The 25653-nt window shown below is 46.7% G+C and overlaps 10 protein-coding genes across 10 annotated transcripts; 4 read left to right on the top strand and 6 right to left on the bottom strand.

Moving 5' to 3' along the window:
• Positions 1–2465: 2465 nt before the first annotated feature.
• Positions 2466–5812, top strand: N7447_008220 (uncharacterized protein; the record flags this gene model as incomplete). Its single annotated transcript, XM_057232482.1, has 3 exons — positions 2466–2570; positions 4810–4829; positions 5746–5812. 3 exons carry the CDS (start codon positions 2466–2468, stop codon positions 5810–5812), a joined length of 192 nt encoding a protein of 63 aa, XP_057082024.1.
• A 747-nt stretch (positions 5813–6559) lies between these two features.
• N7447_008219 (uncharacterized protein) lies at positions 6560–6905 on the bottom strand (the record flags this gene model as incomplete). The annotated part of the gene is made up of 2 exons (XM_057232481.1): positions 6560–6723; positions 6773–6905. 2 exons carry the CDS (start codon positions 6903–6905, stop codon positions 6560–6562), a joined length of 297 nt encoding a protein of 98 aa, XP_057082023.1.
• Positions 6906–7448: 543 nt separating this feature from the next.
• N7447_008218 (GNAT family N-acetyltransferase) lies at positions 7449–7982 on the bottom strand (the record flags this gene model as incomplete). Its single annotated transcript, XM_057232480.1, has 1 exon — positions 7449–7982. The coding sequence occupies one exon, from the start codon at positions 7980–7982 to the stop codon at positions 7449–7451; it is 534 nt and encodes a 177-aa protein (XP_057082022.1).
• Positions 7983–8563: 581 nt separating this feature from the next.
• Positions 8564–9314, top strand: N7447_008217 (uncharacterized protein; the record flags this gene model as incomplete). Its single annotated transcript, XM_057232479.1, has 3 exons — positions 8564–8890; positions 8955–9117; positions 9178–9314. The coding sequence occupies 3 exons, from the start codon at positions 8564–8566 to the stop codon at positions 9312–9314; spliced, it is 627 nt and encodes a 208-aa protein (XP_057082021.1).
• A 632-nt stretch (positions 9315–9946) lies between these two features.
• N7447_008216 (uncharacterized protein) lies at positions 9947–11749 on the bottom strand (the record flags this gene model as incomplete). Its single annotated transcript, XM_057232478.1, has 1 exon — positions 9947–11749. The coding sequence occupies one exon, from the start codon at positions 11747–11749 to the stop codon at positions 9947–9949; it is 1803 nt and encodes a 600-aa protein (XP_057082020.1).
• A 1690-nt stretch (positions 11750–13439) lies between these two features.
• N7447_008215 (ANL family adenylate-forming protein) lies at positions 13440–15307 on the bottom strand (the record flags this gene model as incomplete). The annotated part of the gene is made up of 5 exons (XM_057232477.1): positions 13440–13864; positions 13917–14038; positions 14083–14177; positions 14227–14845; positions 15093–15307. 5 exons carry the CDS (start codon positions 15305–15307, stop codon positions 13440–13442), a joined length of 1476 nt encoding a protein of 491 aa, XP_057082019.1.
• Positions 15308–15755: 448 nt separating this feature from the next.
• N7447_008214 (uncharacterized protein) lies at positions 15756–16106 on the bottom strand (the record flags this gene model as incomplete). Its single annotated transcript, XM_057232476.1, has 1 exon — positions 15756–16106. One exon carries the CDS (start codon positions 16104–16106, stop codon positions 15756–15758), a length of 351 nt encoding a protein of 116 aa, XP_057082018.1.
• Positions 16107–16365: 259 nt separating this feature from the next.
• N7447_008213 (SEC14 family lipid-binding protein) lies at positions 16366–17602 on the bottom strand (the record flags this gene model as incomplete). The annotated part of the gene is made up of 4 exons (XM_057232475.1): positions 16366–16734; positions 16800–17189; positions 17243–17384; positions 17445–17602. 4 exons carry the CDS (start codon positions 17600–17602, stop codon positions 16366–16368), a joined length of 1059 nt encoding a protein of 352 aa, XP_057082017.1.
• A 1089-nt stretch (positions 17603–18691) lies between these two features.
• On the top strand, positions 18692–19261 carry N7447_008212 (uncharacterized protein; the record flags this gene model as incomplete). Its single annotated transcript, XM_057232474.1, is given in 2 exon segments — positions 18692–18788; positions 18807–19261. 2 exon segments carry the CDS (start codon positions 18692–18694, stop codon positions 19259–19261), a joined length of 552 nt encoding a protein of 183 aa, XP_057082016.1.
• A 684-nt stretch (positions 19262–19945) lies between these two features.
• Positions 19946–24345, top strand: N7447_008211 (Tetratricopeptide-like helical; the record flags this gene model as incomplete). The annotated part of the gene is made up of 3 exons (XM_057232473.1): positions 19946–20206; positions 20257–22641; positions 22702–24345. The coding sequence occupies 3 exons, from the start codon at positions 19946–19948 to the stop codon at positions 24343–24345; spliced, it is 4290 nt and encodes a 1429-aa protein (XP_057082015.1).
• Positions 24346–25653: the final 1308 nt, after the last annotated feature.

Raw genomic sequence — 25653 nt, 5'->3', positions numbered from 1 at the left:
ACACGTTATTAACACCCATATGAACAAGTTGAGTAATACGCATATGATATTTGTATGGCATGTATAAGTATTCGCATGTACTTATGTGTGTCACGGTATCTTGCATTTCGCTTCATTAAGTCCATATAACCTTGGAAGTAGTGCAAAACACCAACAGGGGAGCAAGTGGAAAACTACACTGCTACAGTTGTAAAGGTGTGGCATGCGGCATGGGCCGCACCTCCACGGGCTGAAGGGGCACTAGATCAGCGTAGGGTGGGTCCATGACTAGCCCTGTGAAACGCCAGTTTCCCATACTTTCCTCTAGCTGGGCTTAAAGCTATATAGCCAAACACAGCAATTCTGGGGTCTCGTTACAATACAACCGAAAGTCAAAGCATTTTCTTTTTTGATATTGTAATGGAGAGGACATTCTCACAATCAAGAGGGACATGAATTGTGTGTAACGGTCTCACGAATCTGACAAAATCACCACATCTACAGATTTTCGTCAGACCAATCATAGTCTACAACTACGTTTCATAGGAGACAACTCCATGAAAACAAGAATTATATAAGGGACATAAATTGACTGACGATGAGCTCGATTTGGTATTCTATCTTCGATGCTTCCGCCGTTCGCGCTCCACACAAATCCAAAAGGGAACTTTCCATTACATCCCCGATACCCAATCGGTGGGTCCTGTAGCAATGGTGTTTTGAGTGGAGCAGCGGGGTTTGCGTATTTCGAGGTGGAGGAAGGGTGGCGGCGAGTAGACTATACCACGGCCGTTTTTGCGTATCAAAATTAGTTTACCGTGTAGTTCCTCGTGATCTTGGGTGGCCAAGTCCCAAGGCAATTTGAAGTCTTCAAAGATATTGACAGGCTGAAGAACTTCCTGCCAAGATGGTAGATCCAGATCCTGGCCCAATACATAGGCAATATCTTCAGGCGTTGATATGACATCAATAGTTTCGGGGCCTTTATTTAGTAGTGCTTGAATTCGCAAATACACTGCTTACCATATCTTCATTACCTCTTCGTTCTGTTCAATCGACGACAGATAGGAACAAAGCCTGATGTCAATTCAATGACCAGGAACCCTGGACCCGTACTTTTCATGACCGAATCAAGTGTAACGTAACCGAATTTGGGGTTTAGGGAAATAAAGTGTGAGTGTCGGTACTGTATTCTATGTAACAAGAGAGCTGGAAGTCATTTTCTTGGGCCTACGGTAACGGCAGACTAAGGGTGAGTGATGATTAGTTGAGAAAGCTTACACCATCAGGTGCTGTTGAGGTATGATTCGCCTGCAAACAATCGCGAAGTGGTCAAGATGGTCGTTGGCTGCTGATATCACTTTCTGAGCTTCTCCGGGCCAAAGAGACACCTCGCAGGTGATACATCGCACAAGAGGAAAAGGATAAATAGGTCTCCTAGCAGATCATCAAGTTACTTGGCGCAAGGTGGCCTTCCCCAAATTTGCACGAATCTACCATAGATACCACAAAACATGGCGGGAATTGGGGGGCTGCTGAGTCATCCAATCTTTAATGGTACAGTACCACTCAAATCGGCAGGAACTTTCCATCCGAACATTCCTCCCACGTCACTTATTCCGCCTTACTTTCCCCTGCCTCTTCACTCCCCTGGGCTGCAATCATTTGCAACTACGTCATCTCACAGAGTCGTGCTTATTCTGTAGAGAACTAATCCAGGTAGGCAACGATGGTTTTCTCCATCTGATGGCTGTGAAATCTATTGCGAATTTCACTCTTTCCCAGCCGCCATTATCGCGGAGCCCGTATTACACCGATGTATACAGTCGGAATCGATACTTCATCCACATCGCGGAAACAAAGCCCCCCCCAAGCCCTAATGCCAAGGCGCTAAGACGAAAATCTATTGATATGTAGACTATGATGTCATGTTATGTGATATATTATGTATAAAATTGGTATCTGTATTATATTGTACGTAGAAAGCTGCACTGATGGACACAGGGTTCATGGGGGGTTGCAAACAGTCTCCTAGATGAAGGGCACGAATGCCTCGGAAAGAGAGAAGATGATGGAAGCGAGTCAAAAATGTTCCGTCCCAACGTGGATAACTACGTCCATGACGGAGGGTCCCCGACCTCAGAGTATTTATAAAATGTTTAGGAGGGCAGCTATGCTATAATAGCCAACATACTCATCTCTCTAGCCCTCCCTCATACTTACACTACCTATCTATGTAGACTACGATTGGACATTGAAAGTTGGTGTGATGCAAGGGTAATTTGAATCGGCATAAAATTCTCTGGATGGCTCACCGCCAGTTCTTATAGCATTGTCGAATATTAGTAGCTGTCCAGGTCTAGGCTTTAACACATATATTGCTGTCTTCCCTGTGCGATGAATAGACTACAACCATATCATCAATCTTTTGGCAACTGTCTTACCCAAATCTCCAAACACAGCAAGATAAAGAAAGGATCAGCAAGATGAAGGTATTGAATTTGCTTGGCGCAGTTATCTTCGCTACTTGTGTGGTAGCAGGATCCCCACGAGCCAATGGGCAAGATAAGAACAGAGTTGAAAAGAGAGAAGTTCGTGCATATTCCCTGCCAGAGACACGACTTAAGAATATATAGCTGACAGAGATGGGATGTGGATAGACAGTATGTGCTTTACCCCTCTCCCTTTAAGAAATTACTTGAGAATATATAAGCTGACAGGGACGGAATGTGGATAGTTTGTACGTGCTTAAATCTCTTCCCTTCGAGAGATGACTCGAGAATCATAGGTTGACAGAGATGGGATGTGAATAGGAAGTATGTGCTTTACCCCCTCCCTTTAACAGATGACTGGGGAATATATAGGCTGACAGAAATGGGATGTGGATAGGAAGTATGTGTTTTTTCCTTCCATTAACAGATCACTGGAGAATGTATAGCTAACAGAGATGGGACGTGGGTAGTGTGTATGTGTTCTATTCTTCTTCCTTTGAGTTATTACTCGAGAGTGTATAGCTGACAGAGATGGGATGTGGGTAGGTTGTAAGTGGTTTTACCCCTTTCTTATCGAGATGACTGGAGAATATATAGGCTGACAGAAATGGGATGTGAAAGGAAGTACGTGTCTTTCCCCACTCCGTTTAACAGATAACTATGGAATATATAGCTGACAGAGATGGGATGTGGATAGAAAGTATGTCTTTACCCCCCTCCTATTAAGGAATCACTGGAGAATGCATAGCTAAAAGAGATGGGATGTGGGTAGGTTGTAAGTGCTTTACCACTTTCTGGTCGGGATGACTGGAGAATATACAGACTAACAGAGATGAAATATGGATAGCATGTATGTGCTTTACCCCTTTCTTATCGAGATTACTAGATAATATAGAGGCTGACAGAAATGGGATGTGGATAGGACGTATGTGTTTTTTCCTTCCATCAACAGATCACTGGAGAATGTATAGCTAACAGAGATGGGATGTGGGTAGTTTGTATGTGCTCAACCCTCCTCCTTTCGAGAGATGGCTAGGGAATATACAGGCTGACAGAGATGGGATGTGGATAGGTTGTAAGTGCTTTACCCATTTCGTATCGAGATTACTGGAGAATATATAGGCTGACAGAGATGGGATATGAATAGGAAGTATGTGTCTTTGCCCACTCCCTTTAACAGATGACTGGAGAATATATAGGCTGACAGAAATGGGATGTGAATAGGAAGTATGTGCTTTCCCTCCCATTAAGAGATCACTGGAGAATGTATAGCTAACAAAGATGGGATGTGGGTAGTGTGTATGTGCTTTCTCTCCTATTAAGAGATGACTGGAGAATATGCAGACTAACGGAAATGGAATGTGGATAGGATGTATGTGTTTATCCCGCTCCCTTTGGGAGATGACTGGAGAATATATAGCTAACAGAGATGGGATGTGGATAGGCTGTATGTGTTTACCCCCAACCCCCCTTTGAGAACTCACTTAAGAGTAAACAGCTGACAGAGATGGGATTTGGATAGAAAGTATGTGCTTTACCCCTTTCTGATTGGGATGAATTCAGAATATACAGGCTGACAAAAATGGGATATGGATAGCAAGTATATGCTTTACCCCTGTCTGATCGAGAGATGACTCGAAAATATATAGCTGACTGAGATGGGATGTTATAGGCTGTATGTGCTTTACCCCCCTCCCTTTAAGAAATTACTCGAGAATGCATAGCTGACAGAGATGGGATGTGGGTAGTGTGTATGTACTTCCCCCCCCCCCCTTGAGAGAGACTCGAGAATGTATAGCTGACAGAGATGGGATGTGGATAGGGTGTATGTGTTTATCCTGCTCCCTTCCCTTTGAGAGATGACTGGAGAATATATAGCTAACAAAGACGGGATCTGGATAGGCTGTATGTGTTTAACCCCAACCCCCATTTGAGAAATCACTTAAGAGTAAACAGCTGACAGATATTGGATGTGGGTAGTGCGTAAGTGCTTTACCCCTTTTTTATCGAGATGACTGGAGAATATACAGGCTGACAGAAATGGGATGTGGATAGGAAGTATGTGCTTTTCCCTTCCATTAAGAGATCATTGGAGAATATATAGCTGACAGAGATGGGATGTGGATAGAATGTATGTTTTTACCCCCCTCGCTTTAATTAATGACTCGAGATTATACAGCTGATAGAGATGGGATATGGATAGAACGTATGTACTTTACCCCTTTCTGATCGAGAGGTGACTCGAGAATATATAGCTAACAGAGATGGGATCTGGATAGTCTGTATGTGTCTTACCTCCCTCCCTTTGATACATGACTCGAAAATATATAGCTAACAGAGATGGGATATGGATAGAATGTATGTGTCTTACCCCCCTCCCTTTGATACATGACTCGAGAATATATAGCTAACAGAGATGGGGTGTGGGTAGTTGGTAAGTGCGCTACCCCTTTCTGATCGAGAGGTGACTCGAGAATATATACCTAACAGAGATGTGATGTGGATAGGCTGTATGTGTTTTACCCTCCTTCCTTTAAGGAATCTAAGGAATCACTGGAGAATACATAGCTGACAGAGATGAATTGTGGATAGACTGTATGTGCTTTACCCCTTTTTAATCGAGAGATCACTGGAGAATATATAGGCTGACAGAGATGGAATATGGATAGAATGTATGTATTTACCCCTCTCCCTTTACGAAATTACTTAAGGATGTATAAGCTGACAGAGACGGAATGTGGATAGTTTGTATGTGCTTAACCCTCCTTCCTTCGAGAGATGACTGGGGAATATACAGGTTGACAGAGATGGAATGTGGATAGTGTGTATGTGTCTTAACCCCCCTCCCTCCCTCTAGTAGATGACTCGAGAATATATAGCTGACAGAGATTGGATATGGGTAGTTGGTAAGTGTTTTACCATTTTCTGTTCGGGATGACTGGAGAATATATAGCTAACAGAGATGGGGTCTGGATAGTCTGTATGTGCTTTACCCCTTTCTGATTGGGATGAATTCAGAATATACAGGCTGACAACAATGGGATATGGATAGCAAGTATGTGCTTTACCCCTTTCTGGTCGAGAGGTGACTCGAGAATATACAGACTGACAGAGGTGGGATGTGGATAGCATGTATGTGCTCTAACCCCCTCCCTTTGATTGATGACTCGAGAATATATAGCTGACTGAGATGGAATGTTAATAGGATGTATGTGCTTTACTCCCCTCCCTTTGAGAGATGACTCAAGAAAATCATCATACTAATCAAATCTAGTAACTCCCTTGCGTGTGATATGAACGGTACTGTGGTATCAGACAAGCGTCGTCATTGTAAGGACTGACGATCACACTATATTATCATCCACTAATATATCTCGTTCTTAGCATGTCTGAATTTGACATTGCTAGAAAATGTACCATCATGGGATTCCTCGGCGGCCTTGGTTTAGGTTTTCCCTATTTAATTAGGTTTCCCTACACTGATATGCGAATGCAAAGGCCTTTCATAATTAACAATAAGCAGTAATATTGCTTTGTTTCATAAGGCCTCAATCTCATAAAAGTAGATAGAGAAGGAGAAATACGATCAGCGTATATATCCTCCGTGACAAGGCTACTTGACTACTAAGGCATATGGATTAGTTTGCATACTGAGACGCTAGTCGATCGAGATGTCCTTCAAGTGGTTTTCCTTCTACCATGACCATACATGCATGCTTAAATAGCTCCACGGCTTGCCTGGTCTACCTACTGGATCTATACGCCTCTGTAGGTGTGTGCTGAGATTCCAGTCGAGAAGGATATTCTTCTTTGTAGTAGCTTTCTATCCACGCGTACACATTTTCAAAATAACTGACAGCCTCTGTCGCTCACCCATCCGCTAAAATACACTTTCCAACCTTGGAAAGTAAGCTATATCTCTTACTTCTGCCTTTACTTTCCTTTCTCCCAAGAACTTCAACAGCATATGGCAGGTACTTGCTCCATATCGCACGATTTGTGTGTTCATCAGATGGAAAATACTGGTTCATATGTTGTGTTACACTTGCAATAGTCTTCTGTGTCTTCTGTGCCTCTGTTATCCACACTCACTGTACGAGGCTATGCATATCAAACATATCCTCGGTTTCCCTTCTGGTCAAGAACCCATAGCCACACAGTGTACCATTTGCGAACTCGATCTCTCCTTCTGAATTGAGGGCAGGGAGGATAGATTGTGGAATTGCCTTTGGCTTCAGGTAAGCCATGAATCCTAATAAATTAGTAGCAGAAGAATCAGAGCTTTTGATCTAATTAAATACGATAGTTAAACCATGTGATAGTCACAGCGTTTGGCATTTCACAATAGCGAGTGCTATGGTGGAAGTTCCTGCTCGCTAGATACACCAAGTCCCTTTCAGTTTTATGCATAAGCTTAAGGTACCGTATAATCATGCCAGCTTGTCGAGATACTTAGTGAGCTGCCTGTGTAATGGCTAGACTTAGGAAGTTAAGTTTTTGTAGTAATAGTCTAGTAGACTCTCGGCCATAATCCGGGTTCTCCCCTGAAATCTTGGTAAGAAATACAATTCCTTCCTATGTTGTCATCTTTTGGAGCTCAAGTATATTCCTCTGTGAAAGATACTGCTACCTCGCATTATGGAAGGTTCAACTGCCAAGGGTCTGAGCGTCAACTTTGCCTAACAGCCCCCATCCTTTCAAACTCATACTGACGTGGCAGCAAGGTTCCTTCGAATCACATTGTTAGTCACCTGCTGATTTGGGGTTTGTCTTTAGGGGTGCCAATGCGCCATTTTCAACGTAGACGCAAAGAGTAAAGAAAAACCAAAGGAGATTAGATACTTTATTGTTTATTAACCGTTTGAGGTGGGAGATGCAGGTTTCGCCAGCCCGTCCAAAGAACATTGTCACGCCGCAAATCTTCGTGAATTATTCCCAAAGCTAATGGTCTATGGATTTCCTGGTGGAGCCATGGCGTCAGCTCCCCAGAGCTTTCTCAAATTCAATAAAACAAAGATCATCCGGCAAGACTAGGTCCTTAAGTTTCTCACGAGGAAAGGGTGTCGTTTCCCCCGTCATTTCGTATCCACAACGTAAATACCACGAGATAAGTGCCTTGCGACACGAAAGGGCATCTAATCCGATCGTCGTAACACCCCAAGTCCGTCGACAGTACTCTTCAGCGTATTCCAAGACCTGACGCCCAATACCACCGCGCTGTTGGCTCGTATCAACGGCAAGCCTGAAAAGACGAGCGTAGTTTACATCGCGCTTGGAAGTTCCGATTGCGGCGACAAGCAGATCTTGATCGTTGGTTGCCATCAACATGACACTGTCTGGTTTGGTGATTACATCGATGATCTCTTGGACATGTGGGCGAAAGCTTGATACGAGGCCCAGATTATCGGTCCAGTCTTTTCTGCTGTCTGTGGTGCGGAAGGCGGTTTCAACCAACTGGTGAAGTTGGGCGGCGTCCTCTTCAGTCGCGATGCGAAAATTGAGTTCGTTCATTTTGGATAGAGAGATGTTTGGGATTGTTGAAGTTCTTGAACGGTGAATTCTAACGGGAAGATTTGGCAATTAAATATCGCTCGCCTAACCTGTAAACATGGTAGGTAGTCCTCAAGTCATGTCACAGGAAGGGCGCGAGAAAAATCCCGCACAGGGCGTAAGATTTACGAGATGTTGTGTATCTCTTCCAGAGCGCCGATAGCAAAACAAAGAAATTTCCAGATCATTAGAATGCGAACATATCAAAGAACACACGGTCTAACGACAAGCAAACTTCTGTCGTTAGCGTACTGTCTAAGATTAACTCCATGACACCTAAGCCCGACTGTTGGGCGTTACGGATTCTGGAAAGATGTCAGCTTTGGAAAATACATTAGTATTTATGGAGCACGAGATATGAGAACTATACAACTGTGTCTCGATCCATATAGAAGGATGCATTGCATTGGTGTATGAAGAGTGTGCCCTGGGTAATATAGATGATGTCATCCATCGGGATCCCCCAGTAGGAGAGACGCTCGGACCACACTCCCTTATTTTGGCATCTCTTTCCCTCACAGCGCCGACATATCAACCTCACCATGACGACGGCAGCGGTATTCGGCTGCACGGGAGCAGTCGGCTCTCAGATCCTGGCTACGCTCCTCGTGACAGACACATTTTCAGCGGTCAAGACTATCTCCAGGAGACTCCCAAATGCACAGTCAGCTAAGCTAGAAGCACTGGAGGAAAGCGACACCTCAAAATGGGGTAGCATGATTTCATCTCTGTCACCCAATCCATCGATGGTTTTTAATGCGGTCGGTACCACAACGGCGACAGCGGGCAGCATCAAGAATCAGTGGAAGATCGATCATGATTTATGTGTTGAGAATGCGCAGGCTGCTAAGGAGGCGGGGGGTGAAGACGTATATTTATATTTCTAGTGGAGGGACTAGAAGCTTTCTGTGGGGATGGGTTCCATATTCGAAGATGAAGGTTGGCGTTGAGGATGCCATCAAAGACCTTGGTTTTGATAATGCTGTCATCCTCAGACCCGGGATGATTATTGGGAGGGAGGAATCCAAGTCTTTTTTGTTAGAAAAGTTTGTGGAAGGGCTTCAGAGACTGGGACAGGGTGTTCAGGATAAAGTTGGTATGGATGTGCTGATTAATGAATGTTTTCGAAGATTCGGAGCTAACTCGGCGCGAGTAGGTCAAAATCAAACGACCATTGGTAGGGCGGCTGTAGCAGCTGCTCGTATGGCTGAACAAGGCAAAGCTCCATCGAATTATTGGGTTCTGGAGCAGGCTGATATTGTTAGGCTTGGTAGAGATGGGTGGAAGGAGTAAGGCGCGTCAGAGTGCCAGATTTTGGGGCACAGTGCTTCTTTTATTGTAGGAATTCTCTGTGTATAAAGAATAAATCTCAGGTTATACACAGAAAAGTCGTTTTCACAACTTAAGCCTTTACAAGGTATGTTAACAACATTTAAACAGAATAACCGACAAGACCACTGAAAAGACATCATAAGGGCGCATAAGCGGCTAACTATTCTTGTAACAAATTATAAATGCCAATAAATGATCTGTGTATGTACATCATCATGCATTAGCTAGGACATTTCATATGGTATAGGTAATCATCAACAAAAGCAAACATCACATGAACATGATCATTAATATATTAGAGAATAGAGAGGTAGAAAGAGAAAGACCGAATTCTGAAAGAAACAATGCTGCCGGGGGAGAGACATCGAGGCCAATGCCAAGAGGGCGAAGCGGAGAACGCTCAAGCAATCGGTGGTTCCTATACCGAGGAGCCCCGTGGGGACCCAGGCGAGACCACCTATTTTTTCATTATGAAAAAAAAAGCTTGATCATACCCAATGATCCAACTCTGCTGGGGGTTGTGCCTGAATGGTTGACCGCAAGCGGCGATTTGCACGCATGCGGACCGAAACCAAACCCTGAATTGGTCACAATCAGGACATTGTGAAATCATCAACATAACCAAGGTATTCCCTCTGATCATCGCAAATGCGGGCGTACTCCAACAGAAGTCGGTAAGTGTAGATTTCCATGTCCTCCCGTCGGAGGACTTTCTCGCCCCAATCTTTCCCAGCGAGGGCAATCTGACGGGCTGTCTTGTCACGACCGCCGAGGAAATATGCCATGATTCCATAGACATCGATGTAGGTGGTATCCATGGGAACGAAATGTACCCAAGGGATCAGTCGCGAGTCGTGCCACTCATTGTAGATAGTGGCTTTGATGGGGAGGGAAGTGGACAACATGAATCCGCGGTATCGGCCACTGAAGGAGTTCCCGTCAAGGTCGGGCAGATACTTATAGTTGTACATCTCTTTCATTGGCATGCCAGGTGCGACCTCGAAGTACGGATCGAGATACGGGCAAGTCGGGTCCGTTTCATTATAAGGTGTGCATACCAGGTGATTGAAGCCCGTGTCGGTATGCTCTGAAAGAAGCTCTGGAATGAAGCCGTTGTCGCTCAACTTGTAATTGGCATAGTTTGGAAGTCGGAAGTTAATACCATGGCTTTGGTTCTTCTCGGCCTGAGTCACTGATGTCGCGTTCATCATCGACATGAATCGGTGTCTCTGGAAACCCGTCCAGTTGGGCTCTCGAGCCCGACCTCCGGTAGCAGCACCTCGCCATATAGCCTTGTTTTCTTTCGATTCCCAGCGACCGCCGTGCTCCTTCTCTCCGCCGGAATAATGGTCGTTCTGTGCCCAGTACATCGCTGGCGGAAGGAGGATCTCGTTGTTCATGGGAAGCTTGGACCCACCGAACAGCGGCATCAGGTTGTGCGAGGTTGAAACAGAGATTGGCTCAAGGAAAGTCCCGTGCAGAACTTGCATCTCTGGGCGTACACAAGGGTCCTTAGCCAGGGTGTAGTTTGATACATAGCCGTGGTATGACATTCTTTCAAAATTGTCATATTCCCAAGGAGGACTACTGAAGTCCACCATGGGAAGGGTGCTATTGCGTGCAGGACTTCCCGGTGGACAGCCGACCCGAGCCATCTCCCAGTACCCTCCCTGGCCGGGAACTGCAAACTGAGGATCATAAGGTACCAGGTCGTCGTGATCGGAGTCGGCCAAAGACATGTATTCGGGGACAACACGGCTCGGATCCGTCATCACACGATCGGCCTGCTCCTTTTGCACGTACTCGTTGATTATCTCCCAGGGAACAACAAGGCGGGTCTCGTCCATGACATTAATCGGCATATCAAGATCGGGAAGTCCACCTTCCAATTTCGCGACCAGATCGTACCACGAGTCCATCCAATTTCTTGGCTCATCGGTTTTCAATATTGCGGTTTTGTTGCGAACGGTGATTCGGGTCGGGATGCTTTTAGCTTGTCGACGTAATTGCTTTGGCTCGAGAGCCCAGTACGGAGTGAGGTCATGATAGATCTGATCGAAGAATTCTTCAATGATCAATGAGTCTTTTGACTTGGCGAATTCGTACCATTGTCCAAATCCAGGAGGAGGATGTCTTCCACGGCGTGCTCGGTATTGTTCTGCAGCGGTTTGAAGGTCGTGCGCCTCTGTTCCCAAGAGTTCGCGAAGATCAGTCTGTGCGGTATCGATAAGAGCATCGATGGGGTGGCTGCGGTTGTAGCCATTGCCTGCATAGAAGGTCGGCGCGGAGAGGTCCTCATGGCTGGGCAGTATCCAAATCAGGCCCAGGATGAAGAAGGCTGCGAGTACCGCGACTCGGCCTGCGCGCGAGCTGAATGTCGTCATCATATACGGCATCCTGAAGACGGGCATCTTCTCGACAGTCTGTTGAGTTTGTATGACTTTCGTGATAGTCGCAAGCTAGCAGCTCAGTGAGATCATACCGCCCTGGGATTAAGTTTCTGGTGGGGTCCGTGATGGCCAAGGCCCAGGGTCCAGGGTATAACGAAAAGCAGGTATAGGAAGCTCACTCGATCATATTAAAGGGGGGTTACGAGAACAGAAGAAATCGCAAGACGCAGAAAGAGTGAGAAAAAAGCCGATTCAACCTTATCAGACATGGATCACTAAGCTACAATAGGAAATGCCCAAAGACAGTGGATCAGAATCTATTTGGTTGCTTTTTAAGATAGAGATCGTCCACTGCCAAGTGGAGACCACGTTCTTCGCAACCCTTATTTGATCCCATTCGATCCCATTTGATCCCATTTCATTCTTTGTGTATGCTCTATAGTAAAGGTATGCATGACACAGTATTCCAAGGCGATAGGTAATATCAAGAGTCTAGTAAATTAACGTGCCAACACCATTGGACCACATTAATTTGCCAAGGTTCTACAGTTAGATGACCTCATCAACCTTGGAACCAAATTTCAAAAGTCACTTTCCCGGTTTCCCTCTTTTTATTGTGGATTTTTTTTGCTGTGCGTGCTACCTTCAATGTACCTGATTTTCAGGGTCAAAGTTCAACCCCTGGTACCTCGCTGCCTCGGCCATCATTTGGCCTAAGGCAGTCTACGTACGGCCGGTATACCGGATTTATTACTCCAATGTGTTTTGTAATTTATGCTATGTAAACGGCGGACCTGTGAATTACTGCATCGGGTTAGTTTTGCCGTATTGGGTTTGGCGCCCCAATACGCTGTCACGTAACCTACCTTCAATGCCCCCGACATAAAAGACCCGTCTTCGCTGCTCCTCCCTTTCTCTCACTTTTCCATTATCCTGCCTCTCTATCTTGCACTCATCGCCGCCCCCTTTCTTTTATTCTGGCCCCCACCGATTACTGCACATTTGCTTTCAGCCCGACGCACTGCCCCTTTCATTTTTATATCAAGTGAAAGCCGTCGCTTTTCATGATATTGTGCGCATTTAGATCCCTATGAGTAAAGCCGATGCCAATGTATTTATCAAACTTAGCAGCATAATTTAGGATCATCGACCGCATGATCAGATAGTTAATAGCATTGCCCCATTTAATAATGCCATTGAGGGTTCGTCGAAGACCTCGGTCTAGGCTTTTCGTGAGCCAGACTGAGTATAGACAATTTTGCTCTGCAACAAGGGCGGAAGGAACAGGAGTAGTCCATAGTTGCAACAGAAATTCTGCGATCCAGAAGCCTTTGACGTTTAACTAGAGGGATTTGAAAAATAAAGAAGACTTGGCTCTCGGTGGCCCATCAGCTAGTTGTAGTCCCCACATGTGATTGGTGACTAGCATGTCCGTAAAACAACGGTACGGTTGAGGGACAGATCGTTGACTGTTGGCAGACGGCAGGACATCAGAGAAGTATCTCCCGGCTCTAAACAACCTAGCAACGACCAGTTAGTCGTGCGCAACAACCGGATATGGATTAATATTAGGATTATTTCTTTCTGCACATTGGTAAAGATTTTTGAAATGGACCTCTGCATAGAAGGAAAGTATAAGATGACTTGGCCTGGAACTACAGACTCTGCCAGGTGGAGATCTATCCAGCCTGACAGCCTATAAACCTCCCCAGTGAAACACGCGCGATGAAGCAGCCGGATCAAGCTGATTCCCGCAGTACTCAACCCCTTCCACGGCATATGGATCCGGTATGTACTCGGAGATGTGGAAGAATTTCCGGAGGCACTCCCTCTTCAAGACCTTCTCGGACGGCGTCAACGGGACTTGTTCCTCGTTCTGGAGAACCCGCAAGAGGGTAGGCAACTTGTACGAAGCCAGATTCGTCGCAGCGAGGTCGACGCGTATCCGCTTCAGAGTAATACTGTCACCCTCTTGCTTTTGAGGCCGCACAAGAGCGGCTACTAACCCGCCAGCTCCGTGGTCTTTGACAGGAAGGACGTGCGCTTCGGTGATATACGGGAGATCCAGGAGTTGTCTCTCCAGCTCGGGAATCGATATCGTGTATTCGTGGAAGCGAACAACTGTCTGGTTGGTCAGTCTGACGAGGACATTAGAGATATAGAAATGCTCTACAGTCGGATGAAATCCTTCCTTCGAAATAGTAATCATCACCGACGCGGTGGGCTTGATCGCCTGTTTTGTAGAATCCCTCCTCGTCAAAGGCGGCGCGAGTGGCTGCTTCATCGCCAATGTAACTGTCTGTGTAAGTAGACGGCTAGGAGATGAAAGATGGTCTTACTGGGAGAATCTGATTGGGCTTTTGACGAGGATTTCCCCATGGTCACAATGGGACAGCTTGACTGTTCTCCCCGGGATGACTTTACCGATATAGCCCTGATTATGTTAGGAGACATTAGAGATGGGAATAATGCCATGCACACACCTGCTCATAGACCGAACGAGGGGGGTTGATAATGACACCCCCACCCATCTCTGTAATCCCGTAACCGTTCATAATGGGCATACCGGTCAAATCAACAAAGAAGCGCCAAGTGGACGGATTCAGCATCGAGCCGCTCACAAGCACCCGTTCTAGCTTCTTCGCCCCGTCAATATATTCATTCCGTTGTTCAGCCGCAAGATGGCTGATATTTTCCCGGTAGTACTCCATCAAACGTCTCAGCAACGTCGGCGAGATGGCCATTTCCGTGACTCTTCCTTTCCTCAGCACTTCCCAGAACCGGGCAGGAGGGGCTTCACTCTTCAGCATGTGCAGGTTCTCACCGATAAGCACACTGTCGATCAGTCCTGTTCCGCCTACCCAGTGCGGGGGACAGGATGCGAGATAGAGCGTTGCGGGTGTTATATCTTCTTCGTAATGGAACATCTTCCGGGGGAGAACAACACCTTTTGGGGGCCCGGTTGTGCCGGATGTAAATAGAATCAGGCAGCCAGCTGTGTCTGGAAAGGTCAGATCCCGGTTGATCTCGAGTTCTGTCGAGCTGGAAATTTTCGCCATCCCGGGATCCGCTCTTGTGATCTTGATCAAAGTCGGGCGTATTCTGTAAATGTCGTGGTCATGTCGACCGTTCTCTTTTCAGTCAAGATATAGGCTGCCTTGACCTTTTTCAAAAAGTAAAGCGCCTCGTCCGGGTTCAGCCCCGTTGCTATCGTAGTTTAGTACCATATAATCAGACTGTCCCGATAGACAAATGACTTACATAGAGGCACACATATACCCCCAAAGCCACAATGGCAAAGAAGCTGATAATAAAGCTATATCCACTATAGGCCAGAAACGCAATTGACCTGGCATCCTCTTGCAGACAACCCTGCTCGTCGAATGAAGCACTCGGGAGATGCTCTCGCAGGATCTCCCGCAGGTGGATAACATCATGGATCAATTCGCTATATCTTGCATCAACACCATATTCATCGTGGAATAACACGCCCGGTGACTGCTTGGCTAGCCTGCGAAGCTGGCTGAAAATGGGGTCATTTGGAAAGCCCAGCTGGGTCTGCATTTTGAGTGTTCCAGCAAGAGTGGGCAATTGAGAGACTTCAACAGCTCAGTAGCGATTTTCTTATGAGGCACAGACCGCTTTTTATTGATCACGTATAGTCCTCTGGTTGCTAATGGAAATCAACATTAGTTTTCAGCTCTTGTTGACAGTGAGTCCAGCGCAATCGGTTTGGTACATGTCATATTTCAAAAAGCAAACTGTTAAAATACCAGACCAAATTGTCTCGGCTTAATTCTACTGGCTGGCCCACTGTCAATATTATATCCTGCCTTGTCTACGAACTGGCCTGTTCGTCTGTTCACCTCCTAGTCAAGTCGACAAAATCCATCACCTTTCTACCCGTCGAACTGCGCATAACCCCGCTAGAATCAGGCAAGAGCTTGAGCTCAAACAGCGCCTCGTTGCACTTGAGTACGTAGAAAAAGATCTTGATTTTCCGCGCCAACTCCTAATCACTGATCTTGCCAGCGCCCAAATCTCGCAGTAGTCGAATTTCAAGCACAACGCTAATATCCTGCGTGTCCACCTCGTGATATCGCCGGATGACCTGGTACTGCAGAATGCCCCAGGACTCGGTCTGGAACAAGCGCTGCACGACTGGGAATTCAAAGTACTCCCCGTACCAATCAAAGCTGATATTTTGGTCACGGCCGTAGACGCGCACGACACGGAAGTGCGATGCATCTTCGGGCGTTAGTTGAGACTGGATAGATGCGGGGAGGGGGTGAAAGGAGGCAACATCGCCGCAAATGTAGCGCACAAGAGGATTACGCAGACGCTGTAGGGAGGTCTGGACCATGAGGCCCTTTTCACCGTTCGGAACAGGCGCACTCGGGTTCTGCTTTCAAATTAATCGAACACCACTGTAGGTAGATCCGTCTGCGGTAATGCGCTAGTAATTTACATACAGAGATCAGCCTCATCGCTCCAGCTCATAATGTGGGTCGGCCGACTCTTCACCGATTGGGCTACTAGTCTCTGATTGGACCCCTACATTTACGATACGGAATACACCGACAATATATCATGGGCAAAACAACCAAATCTATGGAGTAAAGTTACTGTCCAATTCGGTCAACCGTTGCAATCTTATCACTTCTCTCAGAGCCGGCCTTGCTGCCAACAGCCAACGCAGTTCGTCTACCATCTGAGTCTCGGATCCATTTCAAGGGACCAGGAGGCAGAGATGTCGAGGAATCGGAGTTCAAAAACTGCTGGATATTATCGTCGAGATCTGGCAGCATTCCATGGGTATATTGAAATTTACCGCCAAACTTGGTTGGGATGTTGGCATCGTCAATGTACTCCCTGAGTGTAGGAAGGACTTCCGCTTCCAAGAGCACAACGATCTTTTCTGCAGTATAAGGGTCGACCCAACCCTTGAGGTACTTCCAGACCGTTCTGTAATACGAGGGTGCATTGCATACCTGTTATAATCATTAGTACGCGTCCACGGGTGCAATGCTATCAGGCCAATAAACCAGCAACCTACAAGGACACGTTGAATAGTCTCTGGGTAACATGTTGATAACAACCAACTGATCTCTTGAGCAAAGAACCGCAAGCCCCATGCCTGCTTCAAGCCCAAGTTCGATGCATCCACAACAAAGATCGCATTGGTGACTGGGACCGAAGGGTTCGGCCTGTCCGTCATCATCGAGCAGAGCGGAAGGATGAATCGAGCGAGACTATCATAGTACACAGAGGCCAATTGCAACATGTCCGGACTTGGCGGTTCGACCGTTGCTAATTGGGAATATATCCAGCGACTCCTTTTGCGTGTCGTTTCCCAGCGTGCAAGGGCATCTTTGTCAAGGTGCCCCACGTCGAGCATGCAAATGGGTAATCCTTTTTTGTCTCTACGACCAGTCCAGTGGGGGTACTGGATTGGTATGTCAGTGTCTACTAATATTCCTTGAATCAACTCATACTCACAATTTGACGAGCTTGCTCGAAATCGTCAATGTCGACTAAATCGTACAACCTAAGGATATGTTTCTCTTCGCGGAATTCACATGCCTCCTGAAATTGCTTGAGAGCACCATCTGGGTCGAATTGACGGGCGGCTAGAAATCGTCTAGTGGGGTTAGCACCAATAGCAAAAAAAACTCGATTTCGTACACATAGCATAACGTACAGAAGGGTGGTCGGATCCGATAGCCCGTCGCACAGGTCCCGACTTTCTAGGGTATTGTGCCCAGTCAAAAGCCCTTTTTCTTGGGTTGATTGCTTGAATGCTTTGAACGAAGCCTCATGCTCAGGTGGAATGCCGATATCTGGTTGATCGGCGTCCATGAGGAAAATAATTCAAAGATTCAAAAATTTGAACCAGGTACACAAGTATTAGAGTGATATCATTATCAGCGAAGAGCCAGGTGGCAACATAAGGTTAATGCGAACTACGCGACCACAAGGATCTGCACGCTGATGAATACCCCGCGCAGGATATCCAACCCGACTAGCCGGGGTCATCTGGGCACCATCGGCTCCTAGCAGGGCTGTAGTTTTCCTCGCTTCTCCGTTTGAATTCGGGCTATACGAACCGCCGGTTGAGTTGTGAATTGACCTGAAAACTAGAACGTGTTGGCCTTAATCTTAATGTGAACAAGATTCAATCAATTCTGCTAGTATTATGCAATGTGCGATCTAACGTACGATACGGAGTATAAGTTGCTCGGCTTAGGAGGTCAATTCCTAAATATGAGTGAAGGGATAGATCATTAATATGTACAGGCGCTGGTTATTGTATGGATTCGATGTGATCACTAGGGGCGACGCACCTATATTCATTCGTCATGTTTGTCAAATCGTTGATGCCTGCTTCAGGTAAGTCAGCTCTTCGGCCCTTGCTTCTTCGACACGACAGTTTTCTATCATTTCCCCCTCCACTCTCTCACCACTAATTCTTCGATTCTACTTGTCTCATCCATTATCTGTCATATGCCTAATCTTCACCTATCCCAGCTCAATCCACGTTTTGCTTCAAATAAAGCTGTTCATATCAAAAGTCCCATCCCGAGTTCTTGGCCCACTATGCAGACTTCCGAGTACCTTCCACGGGGTACAGATCTATCCGAAATTGCCGCTTCGACTGCCCTCGTTCTCATGCCATTCGAACCAGCACCAATGGGGTATAAACAACAAGTCCTAGTTGATCCCATTTCTCACCTCAACACATCGTTAGAAACCCTACCGCCCGAGATTAGACGATATTTGCTCTCCATGATGGAATTTAAGGCATTGAAATCTTTGCTTCATGCATCTCCAGTATTTTGTCAACAATACCTGGTAGATCAAAATTAGGTCCTTTGTCGATAGCTTGTAGCAACCTTCCGCAGCAACAACCTCACATGTGAGGTTCGTGCTGTCTACCAGTCCGGCCTCATGGCTTTTTGGGAGGCACGCACTACACACACCGTAAACAGCTCATTCAAGCGTATCGGAACGGCCGCTTCTCCTGCCACAACTCCCCCTTCAGCGAGTCGGTGACTCTCAACAGAGCTCACGCTAGATGAAGCTGTCAGCACAGGGGAATTTTATTGCTCAAACATCCAGCCTCTCAAGCGGAAATACACCAGTTGGACCTTGGGAAATCTTGCAGGTGGACTACAAATTCTCTATGGTCAAACTAGCGATCGTTTGAGTGAGACTGAAGAGATACCTCTGGTGCGCACCCTTTACCGATTCCAGCTCTGCTGCAACTTATCCGGTCATGGCTACAATGAACCTATCTTCAGCCGCGCCCCTGAATATGAGGGATCAGATGTCTCGGAGCTACTCCAGTCACTATTTGACCCCTGGGAGATTAAGGAAATTGTCTGCATTCACGAGTTTGCGATGCAGACATACCGGGAGCTCTCCCCCGTTAACCGGAACTGGCCAAATTTATTGAGATCTGTGCCTGAAAGGACAGGCCGCAATTCCCGAGGGAGTGGGCTCATACTAGGCGGGTGATTGGCTCGAGATAGCCGTTCATCCCGCGACGCACCAAGTTTTGGAACAACACACGTCCTCACTCTCGTTCAGCTGCGAATTGAGGGAGCGAGTCATGTTTAACATGCCCTGGGAAGCTCTTCCCACTCACTGCTATCCTTGATAAGCGAGTTGTGTTCCCTATGGCTACGGGGTATCAGGCTTATGGATTCACTCGCTTACACAGTTGGTGGGCGCCTCGTATAGGTCCTGCATGAAGCCAATTCAGGGGTAGCGTCGACAACAAAGTGGAATCTTCATCGGTTCTGGGCAGCCTATCGGGGCCTGTTTTTAGATTATGCAGAGGGGTGTGTTCTAAATCAGCGTGGTGGCTTCTCATCATAAAACTCCTGATGTGATAAATGTCAGAATCACTTTTAGTATACTGTCCCCACCTACTCCGTGCCTCCCACGGGTATTGACGACTACCCCATTCGATGCGTGGCTTGCTGACGGAAATTGGATAACGGCGCCATAATATCGCCATGGGGTTGGAAAGGCCGGACCCCTCCTCAAGCCAATGTTCCGGCCGCTTTTCGCTTGCGTCGAGCTTTCAGCCGCACTAATGTGGAATCCAACATTAGGCCATTCAAAACCTCGTCTTTCCCTAGTTTCCCATTTATTTCACACTTAGCACAGACCAAGCCAAAACTAAAATATCATCCAATGGGTGCAGTTCAAGATGATGGCGAGTATAATTTGCAGGAGGCATGGGACAAAGCATGCACGTCCTTTGCGAATACAGCCAAAATCGACCTCACTACGGCGCCTAAGTTCTCTATCGATGAAGTCCTCGATCAAATTCGGGTGAAGCAAGATGACGATGATGAGAAAAACAACAAGTATGCCGCTGCAAAAGATGTGATTGGCAAGACATTGAAATTCATCACACTGCTGGGAGGGATCGCGGCCCAGGGTGCCAGTATGGTAAGTGACTATGACCCCCAACGGTGACGTTGCTAATAGTCATGGCTTAGGTATTTGCGCCTGCTGACCTCTGCTTCAATGCAATTTCATATCTAATTGACACTGGAGCAAAATTCAAACGCATTTTCAGCGGCCTGGCCGAGTTGTTCCGCCGCATCTCTGATGTGCTCGAACGCTGCAAAATCTATATGCGCTTGCCAGCGGACGCAGTTGACGTCGCGCTCCGCAAGATTATCAATGAAGAACTAGTGTGCTTTGTCGACATTTGCGCGTTGTCGATTAAGGTTCTCAAAGGCCACAAAGTCTTTATCGCGCTCAAGGTATTTGCCTTCAATAGCGACGAAGGCGTGAACGACCAGCTGACTCGGCTGGCCACGCTAGTTGAACGCGAGTCTCAGATGCGGGCAACACTAGGGTTCGAGTCGCAAAAGACAAGCGAGAGAAACATCATTGAGAACATGGATGGCACCAGAAAAATCAACGCAGCAGTCGATAAGCTGCTCAACTTTGAGAATAAGAGAGATGCAAACACTGCCTCAAAGAAGCTTCTGGCGAGTATCGATCTCAGTCTGGACATTCCTAGCGAGACTTTCAAAGTCGTTCAAAAGACCTTACGACGCCTCTCGGGTGACCAGGTCCAGGGGAGCGGAGAGTGGCTTCGGAGTGATCCACTATATGCTGAGTGGGCGTCCCACGAAAAATCGCCGTTCTCAGTCCTTGGTATCTCCGGGGGTGAGGGATATGGCAAGTCGTTCCTCTTTGCGAGTATCGTCAAACGCCTACAAGAAGTACAACCTCAATCTGAAAATGATATGAGGTGCATTTCCACTGCCTACCATATCTTTGACGAAGATAATCAACAAACATCTTTGATCAAGGCCCTCAAGGTGCTTGCGTGGCAGGTCGCCGACCAAGATATTGTTTATCGCAAAGATGTGAGCTCTGTGAAATCAGCTGGCATCAACAATATAGGGGATCTTTGGGGTGTTCTCTTTTCTAAATCGTACAAGACCGACTCAACATTCTTTCTTCTCCTGGATGGCATTGACCAGATAGAGAAGAGCGAACTCAACGAGTTTATTCAGGTTTTAGAGGGATTACAGGCTACCTCTGAGACCTGGTCACACTTCAAGATCCGCATTCTTACCACTGGACGAGACGAAACAATGAGCAAGGTCAAAAGTCATCTTGGGGGAGGGATGGCCATAATTGAGATGGCATCCGAAAGTAACGATGATATAGAGAAGTTCATCATTCACCGCATGAACAAGATGGAGATTCTGAGCGGCTCGTCAGATCAGGTACTCTCTCTTCAACGCGACATATTAGAGAATTTGAAGACCCATACCCATGGCGATTTCGTCAATATCGGCCTCTTACTGCAGGAGATCAGCGGCAAGCAGCGTCCTGGTGAGATCCGGGATATCTTATCCCGCTCGGGAGGCAACCGATCCGACACTATCGCGAGAAAGATTGAACGCCTCAACGAGACACTCAACGAAGAAGACATCTCAGACCTGAATGTCATCCTCACATGGGTTTTGTTTTCCTGCTGGCCAATATCTCTGGAGGATCTAGAGGGGGTCCTCTTCCTGAAGGCTGGAGAGTCTTCTCTTCGGCCTCTGGCAGAAAAGATAACTGACCAATATTCCTCACTTCTCTGGGTCATGGGAGAACCGCATCCCACGACTAAGGTCATCCCAACTACCTCGATTGTGTCGCTAGTCTCCGACTCAATAGAGGAGTTCCTACTACAGAAAGATGAGTCCGACAACCCTGAAGACGCCCCAGACCTAGACCTTACTGGCAATATCAACGAAGTCGAGGTCAGGGTTGTCCGTCGGTTCTTAGAGTCTGTCTGCGATCCCAAGCTGTTCTCCAAATTTGGGTTCGAAGAGTTCTTCCAGCGGAAACTGAAAGGGAAAACAGCCCTGGTTGGAGTCGATAGCGACATCGCTCATTTGAGTATCCTGTCAACATGCTTGGAGGTTATTCACCACCAGGAATCCCCAAAATTATCATCTCTGCTCACTTACTCGAGTTATCATCTTTCCACGCATCTTGAACAAGTGGACCCTTCACTAATGCAACCACAGCAAAAGGTTGCTCTTGGTCCGCAGTTTGTCGGCCTCTTTACAGACGAAGAGATAATCAAAAAATGGTGGCAGCCAACCAATATCTGGTTACGGAATCGATGGATCTACCATGACGAGTTTGCTGAAAATGCGTTGAGGTGGCTTCAAGACTCTGCGGTCACTAAAAGGCTCCCTGACGACCAGTTTATTTGGGTGAAAAGTTTGAGTTCCAAGTCTGCGCCTGATGCAGATGTTCTGGAGCACGTTGCAACTTTTGTTGCCCGTCGCTGGTTGCAATCGCATTGTCCTTCAGACGAGATCAAGGCTTGCTTCGCTATAATCTATGGATATATTACTAAGGTATGCCCTTGATTATTCCACGCAAACTCTGGCCAGACTTGAAGCTAATTAACTTATCAGATTGAGAATCGCAAAAACCCTAAGATCCAAAGATCAACCAGTGACCCAAACCCCGAAAATATCGATGTTCCCCAAATTCTTGATTCAGCTGAATGGGCTCGACAGAAGCTTGGACTGGATAGTCTAGGGTATGAGGAGACCCGCAACCTAGCGCGCACACTCAGACAGTATGGAAAATACGCTGAGTCCATTGAACATTTCAAGCTTGCGTGCTCGCTCCAGGAGTACAACTGGCTAGCGCAATGGGGCCTCGCGGCCGTGTATGACTCCCAGGGTGAATACGCGCTTGCGATTGAGGGAATCGAGGTCGCAAAAAGTATAATTAAGAGTGGCGAGATACGCGATGATGATGGGGAGTTGGTACTAATGGACCGCAAAATCGCTCAGTACAACAAGTTGTTGGGTAATAGCGACAAAGCGTTCGCGATACACGAGGAAATGCTGCGCAATGACCCGAATGACTACAACGCGGCGTTGGAGATGACGATACAATTCCACAGTGACAAGAACTACGAGGGCCTGCTCAAATTCCTCCATTCACTCAAGGCCTCCACGGATGATTCAACCGGCTTAGACAGGCGAACGCTGATGTTATATGAGCTCTACTCCAGCAGTGACTATCACGAGGCAATGCTCGATCTCGCATCCGATGGCGATGCCTTTGATGTTGTCTTTGAATGTTATCAGCTGGCCATTGTTGCCGCTAAAGAGCAACTCGCCGAGGCGACCAAGAAGGGCGACGTCGACGAAGAAATGCAACAGCATTCCTGTCAAGGATTCCTCATGCATAAGCTTGCGAACCTTTGCTACAGTAATAGCTCCGAAAACGTCGAGCGGAGGGAATTCGCCATCGAACAGTGGGTACGCATTCTACAAATTGAGGAAACCAACGAGGAGATGTTCCTCTCGTACACGAAAGACATGGCCCGTACAAAGCTCATGAACGTGTTTTTCCATGAGGCGATGCGAGATCCAAACACCTCAGGTACCTATCTGGAGCAGTTGGAACAGCTGGGCACATTCAAGTCCACAAACTATATTGACGATGCGCGCCCTAAAATATATGCAGCAGAACTTGTCGCACGATATCACGCGCTTCAAGGTGACGAGAAGAAGGCTAAGGATGCCCTACGCGTGCACATCAAACGCAATATTAACATTCTCTCTGACGATGATCCGTTGAATGACTCGCAGGGACACCTGAGCTTGGCGAGATATCTTATGTTTGCGGGCCAGGACATAGACTGCCTCGCTGCTTGGTCATTGCTTGCTCCTTGTAACAACCCAGAGAGGGAAGCAGAGAGCGACCCAGATTTATCAGAGACCGAGACAGCCTCGCGGGCTCCTGGGCCCATGTGGGAACCATGCTCTGGCTGTGGGGTTCATATTGACTACGCAGATGACATTTATGTATGCAGAGAGTGCGAAGATATCCAATTTCACGCGGCCTGTTACCCCCAGCTACGGGAAGGAACCGCCATAGAGCCCGTCTGTGATAAGGATCACGAAATGCTGCATGTCCCACCGTATGATCCCGCTGAGTGCCAAAGAGTTGGAGAGGGTAACATCCTGGTTGGCGAGGAAATCATCCCTGTTACTGAGTGGCTCCGACGACTCAAGGAGAACTGGAATATTCGTTCGTGATTGTACGCATGTAAGGAGCTCGTCACTGTTAAGCATGCCTCAGGTGATAGCTTTCTGTTTTCTTAGTTCCTTTATGTGGACCGTTTCGAAATGAACTTCAGTTGATCAATCCGAGAAAGAAATACCTGATATAGGATGACAACACCATGTTAGTCTTTCATAACGATTAGCAATTACCATTGGGTTCAATTATTTTGATCAACCGCATATTCTAAAGGCTTCTAGTGGTTGGACTATGTACATCAGCTGCGTTGCTCAGTTTGCGTTAGGATCAATCGAGTGTAGCGTTTCGCGAGCACCAAAAGTCTCATGTCACAATATATGTTTTACATACATTATTATATCTTTCGTAACTAAATAAAAAACTAACTTCAACTTCATCATCAAACAAAACATCACAGCACATATAAAACCTCCATCTCGAGTTTGATATAGCGATGTTTCAGCTTTTATCAAAGCATCCATATGGGATAGTAGACTGATTCCGCCACTTGGATGCCTATCCTAAAACATGACTAGTGGGCATTCCCTTCTCATGAAAAATAACTCCTTATTTTGGGGATCTGGTAATTGCCTCCTAGGTCAATGTTGAAAGCTCCCTCCTACTGCCTCGAATGGTCTCACTCGGCAAGGCCAAGTTAAAGTCTGAAACTCAACAATATCATAATCGTCTCCAGTGAGTTGTTATTCTCTTCCACGCGGTAGTAAGCGAATATCGTGCGTGCAGAAGCGCAGCTAGTGCTAGTCACTTTTTGAGTTACATCGCACCTCGTACTTCTTTGGCCCCGCGAACACGAGATGCCCAGCGAACCAGGGGCTCAACCCGAGTCTTGGCTGAAAAGTACGAGCTAGATCGCCCTGGAATATTACTGTATTGGGACCATTGAAGAGTTCAGGATAAAGAGCCACCTGTCGATCACTAATGCGGGGGTTAACACTAAGTCCAAAAATAGATCCAGGGCCATGTTTACTAGGAGATAAAAATCTTCACGGTAATGTTACTTTATCTGGTATTTTTCAAGGCAGAGTAGATCGACAGCCTCGTCCTTTTGTTGAGAGAAGAACTATACTCCCCGGGTAGCATAGTGTAAAGGCAATCCTAAAGAGATCTGTTTTGCTTTGAATGCAGTATCCCGGCTGGATCCCAAAATGAGAATACGAGAACCTGTACTCCGTAGTCGATTGTTCTCTTGTCGTTCTTCTAACCCTAAACAGAACTATCTTCACTTTGATCAACATGACCCCCTCGACACCTCCACCTTGTCGACAGGGGATTATCTACCAATCCCTCAAGTAGTTAGTAATAGT

This window comes from Penicillium robsamsonii (assembly GCF_028829455.1).
Source record: "Penicillium robsamsonii strain IBT 29466 chromosome Unknown utg000005l_segment0_segment0, whole genome shotgun sequence".
Classification (NCBI taxonomy): domain Eukaryota; kingdom Fungi; phylum Ascomycota; class Eurotiomycetes; order Eurotiales; family Aspergillaceae; genus Penicillium; species Penicillium robsamsonii.
Note: the sequence above shows the minus strand (reverse complement) of the source record. Positions and strands in the feature narration are given on the sequence as shown.